The sequence below is a fragment of the Drosophila nasuta genome, chromosome 2L (assembly GCF_023558535.2).
Source record: "Drosophila nasuta strain 15112-1781.00 chromosome 2L, ASM2355853v1, whole genome shotgun sequence".
In the NCBI taxonomy this organism is placed as follows: Eukaryota; Metazoa; Arthropoda; class Insecta; order Diptera; family Drosophilidae; genus Drosophila; species Drosophila nasuta.
Window position 1 is genome coordinate 12508071 of NC_083455.1, and position 14358 is coordinate 12522428.

Consider the following 14358-nt stretch of genomic DNA (forward strand, 5'->3'; position numbering starts at 1 on the left):
GGCAGGAAATGTATGTAACAGGTAGAAGGAGGCATCTCCGACCCTATAAAGTATATATATTCTTGATCAGCGTCAACAGCCGAGACGATATAGCCATGTCCGTCTGTCCGTCTGTCCGTCTGTCCGTATGAACACCTAGATCTCAGAGACTATAAAAGATAGAGCTATAATTTTTTTTCGACAGCATTTGTTATGTTTGCCCCTGCAAATCAAAAAAATCGAATAACAAGCGTAATTTTAAAGCTAGAGTTACGAATTATACAGTAATAACTATAATAGTTATGATACCTGAAAATTTGGTTGCGATCAGAAAGCTATTTAAGATGTGGAAGCTATTTAAGAAATACTTTTGTATGGGCAAAAACGCCTACTTACTAGGGTCTGAGTTGCTTTGGCTGACAATCTGGTATATTGTGCCGTCTATGGTATATTTTGAATGCGGTACTATATCGATATACCATATATACCATTTTGGTATATTTTTATTATTTTTGCGGTATATTTGGTATATTTTGAGAATAATACCGCAAAATATATTGCTTTTATTCAAAATGGGTAGCGGGTATCTCACAGTCGAGCACACTCGACTGTAGCTTTCTTACTTGTTTTTTTTTGCTCGCCCCTTTCTATTTACTGTCACTTGCAGGACGGACTTTGTGTGTCCTTGCAGCCAAAGACAATAAAACTTAAATGAAAGCTGAAAGCAAATGCCAGACAATGACATCAGCAAAAAGTAGTTGTAGTAGCATTTTAGCACGACTTTATTGTATATGCGGATCGGGCAAGGGTCGCAAAAGAAAGCCAAAACCATTAACTTGTGTCCCTGAGCTTACAATATCATTCCATGGCCATCGGAACGTCACCAGACTTAGCTCATCTCTTGCTGGAAATGGGAACGAGCAAATTTATTATTGAGAGCTGATTTTCATTTGGTCTAAATTCAAGTCACAAACTCGCTATCGCTATTACACATTTGCCTTAAATCAAAACAACAGTGTCAAGATTTATTTTAAAACTCTTATCTTGGGCTGATTTGCTATATTGAATTGATTTTTACGACTCCTGCAGTCAAGTAGAAAATAAATAAAAATATAAGCAAGATAACAACGAATTAGTAATAGTTCGATATTAACTTTAAAAAGATTTGCCTCTGAGAATTGTATGCAAAACAAACAAATTTCCTAATAATAATAATGCCTAATAACACAAATTACTAATAACTTAGACCGCTTGAACCGCAAATTCGTTCGCTTTAAAATTTAATATAGAAAAAGAAACCGGCACGGTTAATGCACGTCAATAAAATATTTAGAGTAGTATTAATGATATTAAATGATGTGATTCAGAGACCATTTATTATATTTAGATGTTTAATAATCCTTTTCTACGTATTTCCATTGTTTTTTTCCGCTTATCATAATCAACAAAAATGGTAAACAAATAATAATGAATCAGTCAATTCCTAATTTTATATAGTGAATTATTCGATGTGTTTATCCAAGTCATAGCAGCTATGTCAATATAATAAAAGCACTACACACTTCTCACTCCTCACTTCTCCTGCTATCTAGTCTTTTGACTGATATCAAACGGCTTGTCTATTTGAAGTCAAATTGAACAATAAGTTTTATCAAATAAAAAAAAAAGAACAAAAAGCTGAGCTATAATAAAATTGTGCTAATACAATTTGTTGATACTTCAGGTCAACACAAACAACTTTAACGGAGGCCACAAACTGAAGCACCTAAAACAATTTGTGTAAGCCTGTTTGAGGCGACCCTAAACTGGTTTTTGTGTGGCCATATCTTCATTAGTACCAGTTAAAAACACATTAGAGCTCTTAAAAAATCGTTTCCGAATTTTGTGAAATTTGTCAAAATCATAAACCTATCAAAAGCCAAAGCAAAGTAGAACCCATATACCACACAAATAATGTTTTTTCACACTGAAATAAAATCAAAATGATAAGCGTGAAATTAAAAAACGTTATCAAATGGTTTCACAAGTGCCTTGTTCAATGACGTGCCAAACAATATTTATCGATAATCATCTCGATTGGCGGAGCTTGTCACGTTTATTAAACAATTTAGTTGCCAAGTATAACAAAGCACTTAAGATTGGCAAATGAAATAAATGATAAAAGCAAGAACCAAATCGAACCGAACCGCATACGCATCGAATCTGTTGTTTATGACACAGTTCCCTTTTGGGGGTTAGTGAAATGACGCTAGTAGAGCTCGATTGTCATCCAAGTTATCGACGACTTGACGTCAATGCGGCTAAGATCTATTGGTTTACCTCTCCACACACTCACTCACTAAGTCTTGACTTAGTACACAACTTTTTATCGTTGAATCTTGAACGCACGTGTTGCGAACAAATATAGATATCAATTCATCAATATGTTGTTGCTAATTATTATTGTTAATTCGCAGAAAATGAATTCATAAACAATACACAATACTGTTGCTGAGGGCAAGCAAGGTGTATGTGTTATGACCCAAAGCAAGTGACAAATTTTATGCGGAATTTCATGAATGATTTCGGCAAACAAACAGATTGATTGAAAATCCAGTTCGATTTTGAATGGGAAGCCGCGAGTTGTGAAGTACAAAGATCTTCCTTCTGCCCCCGTTCCAGGTTAAGTTCTGTGATGTCTGCCGTGTCTGCGTCTCAATCTCAGACTGTCAATCAATCACTCGATCAGTTGATCAGTTGTTCAAGTTTGATTTGAGTTACTAACACTAATTATAATCATAAAACTCGACACGGTTGACGCTTACCAGTTTAAGCCGGTCAAATGCTACCTTGCAGCTCTCTCAGCGTCGTAATACGCATCGTTGCAAATTCAAATAAATACTAGCGACCATTATAAAATCAAAACAAACAACAACGATTAAGCATTTGTAGTATTATATTGTATTGCAGCCCCCTTTTCGTCACCGTTTTCTTCGACTTTCAGTTTCGGTTTCGGTTTTGATTCAGTTTTCTTTTGGATTTAGCCACACCACACAGCTGTTTTCCGATTCAGAGCGGTAACGCTTATTAGTATGTATATGTATTCACTTCTCTATATATGTATATATAGTATATGTGGCGACAAATCGTGGGCATTCCGTTAGTAGCTGATATTATGCATAGCCGGAAAGTGTCGCGCCAGAGACAAAAGAGAAACACACACAAACAACCAGAGACCGAGACCGAGAGCAAGAGCGAGAGATAAAAACGCTGTGCCTCAAGATTATTTCTTCATCTTTATATGTATTGGATATATCTCGATGCTATTTGTTTTGTTTTCAGTCTTATTTCGAGTTCGATGTGTCCTCGCATCGAGTGATAAACACAATGTTTAGTTAGTAGATACCAGTTCAGTGCGGTCGACGCAAGTGGAATTTTGTTAGGATCGTCGAAAACAAAGCAAATAAACATTTTAAAGAGAGATTCCATCAAGCCTATAATGTAAAGCAAAGAAACTCCCATAAAATAAACCATTAAAGAAAATACATTTTATCTCATTTGCTCTTTGACATTAACCAAGTCAACAGCCTTTGAATTTGAACAGAACTTTAACTTCTTCATGCTGATATAAATATCAACTGAAGTGGAAACTCTTCTACATATAGTTCAATACAAAATAAGGCAAAAATTAGATAATTTATTCTATTAAAGTGATGAAATTTGATCGCATTTGGTCTTTGACAATAATTAGGTCAACAGCAAATTACAAAATTGAAAACAAAATTTTGCATTCATTAAAATTAAAAAACCAAACATTAAAAAACTTTTTCAGTGTCACTTCTTAGAATTTAACAAATAAATAAAAATACTTTGATTATATAAAGAAATTTTAACTTAAATTCTCTTTAAGAAATAAATTTACCAAATTTCTACCGAAATCACAAATATCTACAACTGAAATTGTTTTAGAAAATTCAGTAAAAAAGTCAAACAAAAATATGTTAATTTATTCTTCAAGCTAAACGCTTCAAAATACTAACCAGAAATCAACTCAAATTCAGTAGCCAATTCAGATTCTACTTCTCATACTCGTCATTTATCTTAACGTTTTAAGAATTTAAAAAACAAAATCTTTAGCAAACAGGTATCTTTTTCTGTCCCATTGGCTTGCCCCTTAAATGTATGTGTTTGTAAACAAAAATAGAAACAACAATGTCAGGCAAATGAAAACAAAAACATAAACAAATAAACTCATTTGATGCAATTAATAAATTATTTGACTGTATGCCAAGTATGTATTTATGCAAATAAGGGTAATAAAATGTTAATACATATACGTATGAAAAACAAAAGAAACATTTCAATATTTCAAAAACAATAAAAACAAACAAACAAAAAACTGAAATAAATACATATATTAACAAAGTGACGTAGTGTGCGTGAACGGCGGCTAAACAACATATTTTTTATTGTTTTTTCTATTTGGCGCTATAATTAAATGGAAAAGGCAGCATAAAAATAATATTTCTCAATTTTTTTTGGGCCAACACAAAAATTGTCAAGTTCTGGTGCCGCCAACTGCAAACAAACTAATTTGGTTAGTTTCACTCCAAGCAAATAATGTTTTTGGGACGAGTTTGGAGCAGTTGTAACCAGTTCGGCAGTGCATAACACACACGGTATCAATGAATGCAATCACTGTAAAACACAATGCCTGAATAGCTCCGCACAAAACAAAGGCAAATATTGTAATAAACAAAAAGAAAGAGATGAAAAAACAAATACTACTTAATTGCAAGTTAGGTAAACAGTCTGTAAAGAAAACTAACTGATAACAGAGTGCCCAATGTCTGAGCGAGCAAGGGCGATAAGAAGAAGTTCTACAACAAATACATGCGTACGTAGAAGGCGAATATCGATGATAAAAACAACAAAAAGATAATCAACGCCTTCTAAACACTCAACACTTTATGACAATTCTATTTGTGTGTGCGCGTGTGCACGGCGCTCTTCCTCACGCTAAACGTTCGACAAACGCACTGTGCAACCAGTTTCATTTGCCATTAAACTCAATTTATTATTTAGTAATGGCTGGTTATAGCTAGCGGGAGTGGAAACAATTAATTCAAGTTACTAAAATGAAATTAATAAATTTGACAAATCCAAACGTAATTATTTGCAATTGCTTTTTTGATATTTTTAATTAATTGTCATTACTACGCTTAAGTATGTAAGATGAAAGACGGAATGAGTAATGCTGAATGAGTAAAAGAAAACTAATTGAATTTATTTTAAATATTTGATCAACACTAGAACAAACACAACAATTTTATTTTCTACAATTATACTAGAAAATATTTATAGATTTGTAATCATGAGTAAACAAAAATTATAAATTTAGAAACATTACTAATTGAATTTGATAATATAGTAAAAAAAAAAATATATTCTTATCGACAAATCTATATAAATGTTGTACAAGAAATGAGAAACGAGTATAGAAATATTTCGACATAGAATAAACAAATTTCCCTAATCTGATTTTTATTAATTCACAATATTCCAATACCATTTGTTATCAAAAAGGGTGAAAATTTGTTTAATTTATATTAACATTAAATATTTTTGAAATATAAAAGTATTAAAGAAAAATATTTTTTAATGTCCTTTTTATTAATTCACAATATTCCACTACAATTTTTTTTAAATTTATATTTATATTAAATATTTTTAAAAATCTTAAAGAATTAAGGAAAAATATTTAACGAAATATTTCGACACAAAATATATAAATTTCCCTAATCTCATTTTTAATAATTCACAATATCCCAATACTATTTTTAATCAAAAAGAGTGAACTTTTTTTAATTCATATTAATATTAAATATTTTAGAAAATATAAAAAATATATAAATTTCCCTAATCTCCTTTTTATTAATTCACAATATTCCAATACAATTTGTAATCATAAAGAGTGAAATATTTTATTACATATTAATATTTAATACTTTTTATTTTTATAGTTTAATTTTCTGTTTTTATTAAATTTTAATGAATTTAGTTAAATTGCCAAGTCATGCGAAGGTTGCTTTTTCGCTCATATCTTGAACCACTGTGCATGATCGACGCGTCGCTGTCGGCGCTAATCGCAGCGGCGACGGAGACGGCGGCGGCGGGTTAAGCGCCGACGCTGCTTCGCTTTGAAGATCGGCCAGTTAGCAGTTAGTCTGCAATCGTCCGGGTTTGCAGCGAGTCGATAGAACGGCGCAATAAAGAATCGAGTGAGCAGGCAAACTTAAAAAAAAAAAAAAAAACATAGCACGACTCATAGTAGAATATTTTTGTGCATTCGTGTTGTGTGTTGACACACGCTTTTTGTGGCAATCTTCGCCTATCGCATAGTTCGCCCTTTGCCGCATTTTTAATCGCCGCCGAGTGATAAACAACAAATCGATCGCGCAATTCGAACAACGCGATCTCGTTTCGTTGTTGCAGGTGGTTTTAACATTTTTATTTTGGGTTTTCGGTACAACAACCAAAAAGCCGCGATTCGTGAAGACGACTCGTAAGTAAAGTGGGAAACAAGTTTCCACCCAATCAATGTAAAATGTAAAATTAATTTGTGTGCGCTGATTGCCTTGGAATGTGTCGCAATCCATGTAAAAGTCGAGTATTTACTTAAAAGATTATCAAGTGTCATCGTGTATTATTGACAGGTTTATCTTAAGGGCAATAAACAACGATCATAACAGTTCACAAAAGCCAAGGACAAAGACAAGCGTACTCTCACTCAACTGTTCTACATACGACGAGTATCTTTTTGTTTAAACGTCGCCTATAAAGTTTAACCAAGTGCTTTAATGGCATTGTTTTTTATGATATTCTTTAAAATTGTTTTTTATAATCAAGCGATACGTGAGTCACTTGTTTTTGCACTTGGTTAGGGACAGTGTAACTGGGAAAGCAATGGAAAAAGTGGTTGATAGTACATATAGGACTGGGATCGACCCAGTTTATACCGGCACTTGACAGATAGTCTGGACAGTTTGTCTGAAGCTCATTATATATACTTTGCGTTTGCTATACACATATATAGAATATAGATAAGCATTCTAGATTGTTGATAGCGCCTGTCGTTCACTCCCCAGATGTTCAGCTCTTTTATAAAACATTGACAACAATTCCAACAAGAAAACACTTACAGGCCACACACAATTTTATGTTGTGTACTCAAGAGTAAAAATTTAACAATGCCATTGAAAGTGACTCGAAAAGATGATCTTATTTTTTTTTGAGTCGTAATATTCGCCTTCGCTATTCTTTTTACGTATTGGCATTTATAGCACTTGTTGAATAATTCGACAAATACATTTGTAATAGAGTCAAAGGTGCTACACATTAATTCGTAATCAAATAATCGAATGAATTACGTTATTATTTCATTAGCAAACAAATGAAACAATTATAATGAAAGCAAAACAGATTTGCCAGCTTAAACAATAAGACAAATTAAAACATTCTTTAAATACAAATTTATTTACCAATTATAAACAAGCTGATTAAATATGTGTAGTACTGAGTGAAAATAAACGCTGACGATTCGATGCTCTTACTTTACAAGTTTTGTGAACTATTTAGTGACTTCAACTAAAAAACATACAAAGTAAAATAATTGTAGTCATATTTTGAATAATTCTTCTTTACAATTCATGTGACACATTTAGCGACTTAATTATACTCCATTTGACTACAGTGTATTAAATAAATATACAAAAGTAATTACACATATGGCATGTCCAAGATAAGCCTATTTGCTCTGATCCCGACTAGAATATACCACGTAGCGAGATTAATAAGAATTCTATGGCAATAATAATACAAAATTTGGTGACAATAGTTTAGCAAATAAAATCAGAATTTAATATTTGAATTACTTATTAAATTTCAGTCATCAATAGTTCAATTCAATATTACCCATTTCACTGAGATTATAGGGTATTAAAATATGCGAAATCTATCGAATTACTAGCGCTAAACGAGAGCAACAATATTTTATGGTCGCGTGAGAAGTGGAGACAAAACAGATGTAAACTTTGGAATGACAGTGACACAGAGCAAACAAATTTTGCATTAAATAATTTACAATATAATGAAATGTGATACACGGCACATGAATTGCCTTGTTTGATAGTTCATGACGAATTGTAAGTGTGACTGTGACTGTGACAGTGACAGTGATGTTGACAGTGGCTGTGATCTAATGGGAGACCACACAAAAGCAACGACGAGTTCTTAAGTTGTTTGTTTTTGAGTTTGATTTTTACCTTTTTAGTTTTATTTATTTAAATTTTTATTTTTGAGCCGGCGGCATTTATGGCGAATTTCAATTAATACGCTGCACTTGCAGTACCGGTTAGTTTTTTTTTTGTTTTTGCTTTATTTTCTGGTTTTTAACCTCTTAAATTGTTTTTTTATTGGGTGCGCCAAAAAGTTCTGAAAGCAATTAGTGTAAAGTACAAATGATTCATTAATAATTTAAATTTGTTAATTCAAACATTTATGAAGGTGCTTCAACCTTTATTCACACACAACTAATTATTTCTCGAACTCAATTTTGTTTCGCTTTTCAGGCCCTGGAATATGAACTCCTCAAGTGGTGACGATGAGGCGCCCAAGGATCCGCGAACCGGCGGCGAGGACTTTACTCAACAATTTACAGAAAACGATTTCGAGGGTAAGTACGAAATAAAACTGAAATTGTAGCTCAAGTGCACAACGCGGCGTATACGCAATGCATTGGCATGCAATTAACTTGACTTCGAGGTTGATTCTTTATGCAAAGTTTTGCGCAAAACGATTTCAAGCACGCCCCCCATCACATCAACAGGTTGTTGATTACGAAACCAGTCAAGTCTCAAGTCTCAAGTTTTTAGGCAAAATGAAATTTACTAATGACAGCGACGGGACGTGAATCCCCCAACTCAAGCAGCAAGTCTTCAAGTCGCCAGTTGAGCAAATAAATTTAAAAAATAGAACAGATATAGACAAGTTAATGAAACTTTAACTTGTAATTACAGAACTCGTAAATTGTTTGTTATGCTAATTTTTACTGCATATTACAAATGCAAAACTGTATTTAGCATTCTTAAATATATCATTTTTACTTCAATTTCGTTAAAGTATTATTACGCCGCATGTTTCACTTTATAAATAGAACAAAAGCTAGGCCAGTTAAAGTGAATACTTAAAAAAGTAAAACTGCATTTAGTTTTCTTAAATATATCATCTTAATTTCAAATTCGTTGTTATATTTATATTGCTTTTTTTATACAAAATTCATTAATGGCTTGATTATTGAGTGTTGAAAAAACACCTCGTGAATAACTGAAAGAAAACGTGATGAGCATAAATAAGTTGAATATTGAATATTTTACGCAATGTAAAGTACGAGAGCACTCGTTGAATTTTTTATAAATATTTCCTATTATGATGATAATTACAATAATTTTCGCTACACTCGTGGAGTGAATGTTCTAAGTGGACTTTAACAACAAAGTTCCGGGTGCAATTACGAAAACAACAAATTTGTATTGAGTTCAAATAATATTATTATGAACGTTTCGAATTACGAGAATTATATTGAGCTTAAATTATATTATTTTGTCATCTATTAGACAAACAAAGACAACTATTTCAAAAGAATAATTTACGGAATTATTTGAGAGCACAATTTTTTGTTATTATTCAAAAATAAATATTTAGAAAGAATAGGAAATTTATTTCGTTTACGAGTTTAAATTATTTTGTCATTTTCTAGACAAACAAAGGAAAAAATTTGTAAGGAATAATTTGCAGAATAATTTGAGAGCAGAATTAAATAAAATGTTAGCATTTATTATTATTATTATATTATATTTCGCTTTTTTTTAATTCAATTTAGTTATAGTAAATGGTTTCATTTATATTTATTATCTCAACTCCAATCACAATCTTATAAAACACTTGAATTATTTGTATATTAATTTAATTTATTTTTATATTATATGAATTACAATAATTTATAAGTATTATTACGTATACTAATTTATTAATCCACAATTCATGTTACACACCTTCATTGCATTATTTCCCATTAATACCACATTATTCCGGATAGAACTGCTCCATTCACTCTCTTACTATCCGTAATCAAATATCAGATTGCCTTGCCCAACGTTTCCTCTTAGCTATCTCGCCGCCATATCCGCAGACGAATTAAATGCATTAACAGCAGCTTTGTAATACGCCCACCACATCTTGTGACAAATACACACAAATAGTATACTAAGTATCCGCTGAGAAAAACTCGAAGCACGAGATGTGTGATGGCATTTAAAAAAACAACAAAAAGTTACTCATAATTAATTTAAATAATGATCAAGCAGCTGAGAGTACTTAAACCAGATGATTTCACAATTACGAGTAGTCAAAAAGAATTGAAGACTTGTCTTTAGGGCAAGAAAATTTTCAAGCCCAACTTAGTATAGTGACTGAAATGTTGTGATGCATGCGAGAGAGAGAGCATATTAAATTGTAATTAGGCAAAGCACCGACCGCAAAAGTCGAAGCGTTCGGCGCGTGTTTGTCTGTGTATTGAATGAGTCAACACGTCGTATGCGCGACGCGATGACTTGACAGCCGTATTAAATTATCAGTGCTTATCAGCTGATGCCGAATGTACTTCAAAAGTGCGACCATGAAAAATGAAATGCTGACCGACATTTGCAATGCATTGCGTGCACTTTGGATTTACTACACTCGAAAATTTTAATTATTATTTACAACTGCTGTTCTTGTTGTTGTTGTTATTGTTGTCAATTACTACGAAATGCATTCAGGACATCGTGCACACACCGTTTATGTGGGCGTCCATGTGCCCGGAGGACGGCGGCACTCGCAACGACGCCGCAAACATCATCACAGCGGCACAGGCTCTGCAGGAGTTGGAGCTGCTGCTGCGGTCAGTAGCAGCCTCGCTGGCTCGACCAGAGATAGCATCAGCGACAAGCAACAGGAAGTCGAGCGTCCAGGTGGGCAAACACAAATTTGTCCCTTCTCCCCCTATTGTAATTGTGCGAACTGAAACTGGAGAAGGTCAGGGACAACTACAGAACATATGTATGTGAGGCGACAATCAATGTCGAAGCGTCAGACTGATTACAGGATGTAGCGAGAACGCAGCCAGCAGAATACACAAATTACAGTCATTCGATTAATCAGGGCTGCTTGTTCAGAGGGGACACAAATGGATAGGAGAGCATAAAGTTACATATGGCTGATAAATGAGGCGAAAGCTGACAGTAATTTCACTGACTGTAATGCAATTTTCAAGGATTCAACTCAATGCAAAATGACATAGTGTCAAAATAAATAAGTGTTAAATATTTAAATAGAATTTAAATTAAATAATTTCAAGTTTATTCGAGAAGAGTTCTATGGAAATAATAAGTGTTAAATATTTAAACAGAATTTAAATTAAATAATTTCAAGTTCACCCAAAAAGAGTTCTATGGAAATTATGAAAATAATTGACTTAAATTCACATTCGTTAACACATTCCTGGTCATTTTAATACCTTTCACAAAGATAATTTGAATTTGCAAAATTCTTCTAGAAGATAAACATAAGTACCTTTATGAAGTTCGAAATATTTTTACATTTAGACTGAAGTTTATTCTATCAAAATCTTCGATAACAACTAAGTTCGTTTGCTAAGTTTTTTATCATTGGACTGATAAAAAAGTTTCTTGTTTATTTAAAATGTAAATCAAAGTTATTTTCCAAATCTTAGCAGATCAAAAAATAATTAATGCAAATAAATACTGATAAGATAGAACTGGTTTTAATACCAATAATTAGCATTAAATAATGAAAAAACTTGAATACAGCAAATATTGAGCAATTCAAAAGTAGAATAAAAGTAGAATTCTTCACAAAATCGAATATGGAGTAAAATATGTCACCTATTTTCAAAGAATATTCATAGCAATCATTGCAAATCGTTGAGGATAAAAGTAAAATTCTTCACAAAATCGAATACGGAGTAAAATATGTCACCTACTTTCAAAGAACATTCATAATACTCATTGCAAATCGTTGTGCGAGGTCATCACGTCTCAAAGGTTGCCACTTTCATTTCGCAACATCTACTAACCAAAGTAAATTAAGCTAAACTAAATAAAACAGCGATTAAGTGACCATATGGTCGAGTCGAGCGAAATTCCCGTGCGGATCGGCCCCAAAATGATGGGGCCAATTAAGCGGATTAAGCTTCGAGACCTTCGGCCAAACGCATCGCTGACTCCTTGAGTGCCATTAATGTTTATTGACCTAATCGTGATATCTGCTCTTGACCTTTTTCTACCACCCCTGCCCTTCCATTAGCAACACCGCCCGCACAACGCGTACAATTTATACTGGGCGAAGACGTGGACGATGGCTCGCATGTATCGCATCCGCTGTTCTCCGAGATGGGAATGCTCGTAAAAGAGGGCGACGAGATTGAATGGAAGGAAACGGCACGCTGGATCAAGTTCGAGGAGGATGTCGAAGAGGGCGGCAATCGCTGGTCCAAGCCACATGTGGCCACACTCTCGCTGCACTCACTCTTTGAGCTCCGTGGCCTGCTGGCCAATGGCAGCGTAATGCTCGACATGGAGGCAAATAATCTGGAAGTCGTTGCGGATTTGGTTTGCGATCAGATGGTAAGCAGCGGCACATTGCCCGCTGGCGTCAAGGATAAGGTCAAGGATGCACTGCTGCGACGTCATCGTCATCAACATGAGTATGCAAAGAAGACGCGACTGCCCATCATCAGATCTCTGGCCGATATGCGCAATCAATCGTCATCGAAAAGTGAGTAACCCAAAACAAAACAAAACAAAAATAATCGATTCAATTATCGAGGTTATTCTAAGCTCATCTCGTACGTTTGTTGCGCATCATAATCATAAAACAAAAAACAATACATGAGTTACTAAAATGTCCTGACATAATGTTTATACTAACTGAGCTGCAGACGCATTGCATGCCACATCGCCAAATTACGGCATGGAGGGATGCCACACACCCGTGACGCCGAGCTATGTGTGTAGCAAGGATCAGCGTGGTTGTTATCTCGCTGTTCCCACAGGTATAGAGACTCACACACTTCCACACCGATCTCTCGATCTGCCAAAATGTTGTTGCTTCCACGCACCTCAGCACAGCTGTATAGCGAGCACGCACCCAATTAAAAGAAAAGCAACGAGTACTATACAAAATTGATAGCGAGGCTGTTCAAGTCTGTCCCACCGAGAAACGACTTTTAAGCCAGCTCGCATCGATTAGATCATGCATATTCATCTCATCAATCAATCAATCACCAGTGTTGTACAACGCCTTTTGCGGCTACCATTCTAACCATTCGCTCGCTCTCGCTCTCGCCTTTGCTCTCTTGCCCTTGATACATTAAGCCGACATGGGCGCTATTGGCGTTACCACCTGGTTCCATGCGGGCGCCTCGCCCTCGCATATTTCAGCTGGCCAGCAAGGATCGCAGCCATCGACGCAGCAAGTGCAAAGTAAACGTCTTACCACAAAAATGAAAATTATTTTACTTGTGTTCCTACCAAAAATAGCACGCTCTAGTTTGACTATCTCTCTCTCTCTCTCTTTCTACATCTTTAACTCTGTCTCTATTCTAAATTTGACTTTTTATATATACTATATATGAATTCTCTACTACCCGTCCACCGTCCCGGCCACACTACGTATACGTGATGCTGCAGACTTAACGCGAGACAATCTTAGATATCCTGTTCTTTTTGTTTTCTTTGGTTTCGTTTCGTTTGTTTTTTGCAACGATTTGAACTCACAATGCAACCCAAAAATTTGCAGTCGAAGAACAGTCTGGCAACGCTTTGCTGGCAACGACACCGTTATCGCTAACAGCCAGCGAGCCTGGACCACCTGGCAACACTGGCAATAATGGCAGTTCCAATGCCCTGGCGATGGGAATGGGTCGTTTTCTAACGGTACCCGGCAAGCCCAGCAACAGAGCGCTTGGTAAACGAAACCAAACTTCAACATTAAACCAAACAAATATCCAAACTATCAAGAACCAGCAAGTTATCGTTATCGTTATCGTTATGGTTGCCCTTACTGTTCGTTTAGCGTGTCCGCATTTTTTGTTTATTACAACAATAAAATTAGCTGGAAATGAAATACGACACAAAGTTTTATTTTCTGTTTGGTAGCATTGAAAACAGTTAAAAGCAGCTGAAAATTTGCATGCGATTTAATTAAAGAAAAAACATTGGAACCTAGTATACGAGTAAGGCAAGAGTTTTCAAAGTTTAATAGAAAATTCCTAATGTACAT

General features: G+C 34.5%; 2 protein-coding genes across 19 annotated transcripts in view; one reads left to right on the forward strand and one right to left on the reverse strand.

The window, feature by feature from the left end:
• The window catches only part of LOC132798385 (uncharacterized), a 41383-nt gene that overhangs the window by 19722 nt on the left and 7303 nt on the right, over positions 1-14358 (reverse strand). The gene's annotated exons all lie outside the window — the stretch shown is intronic.
• LOC132798382 (sodium bicarbonate cotransporter 3) overlaps positions 1-14358 on the forward strand; it is a 30863-nt gene that overhangs the window by 9150 nt on the left and 7355 nt on the right. For 5 of the 18 annotated variants that reach the window (XM_060810212.1, XM_060810214.1, XM_060810209.1 and 2 more), the window contains exons 2-5: positions 8589-8692; positions 10836-11027; positions 12382-12852; positions 13876-14043. In XM_060810212.1, the coding sequence (XP_060666195.1) occupies positions 8599-8692; positions 10836-11027; positions 12382-12852; positions 13876-14043 (925 nt within the window). In that variant the 5' untranslated portion in view covers positions 8589-8598. Of the gene's footprint in view, positions 1-6173; positions 6524-8588; positions 8693-10835; positions 11028-12381; positions 12853-13032; positions 13130-13376; positions 13560-13875; positions 14044-14358 lie in introns of those variants that run through there. The other 13 variants (XM_060810215.1, XM_060810217.1, XM_060810213.1 and 10 more) reach the window with 7 other exon arrangements.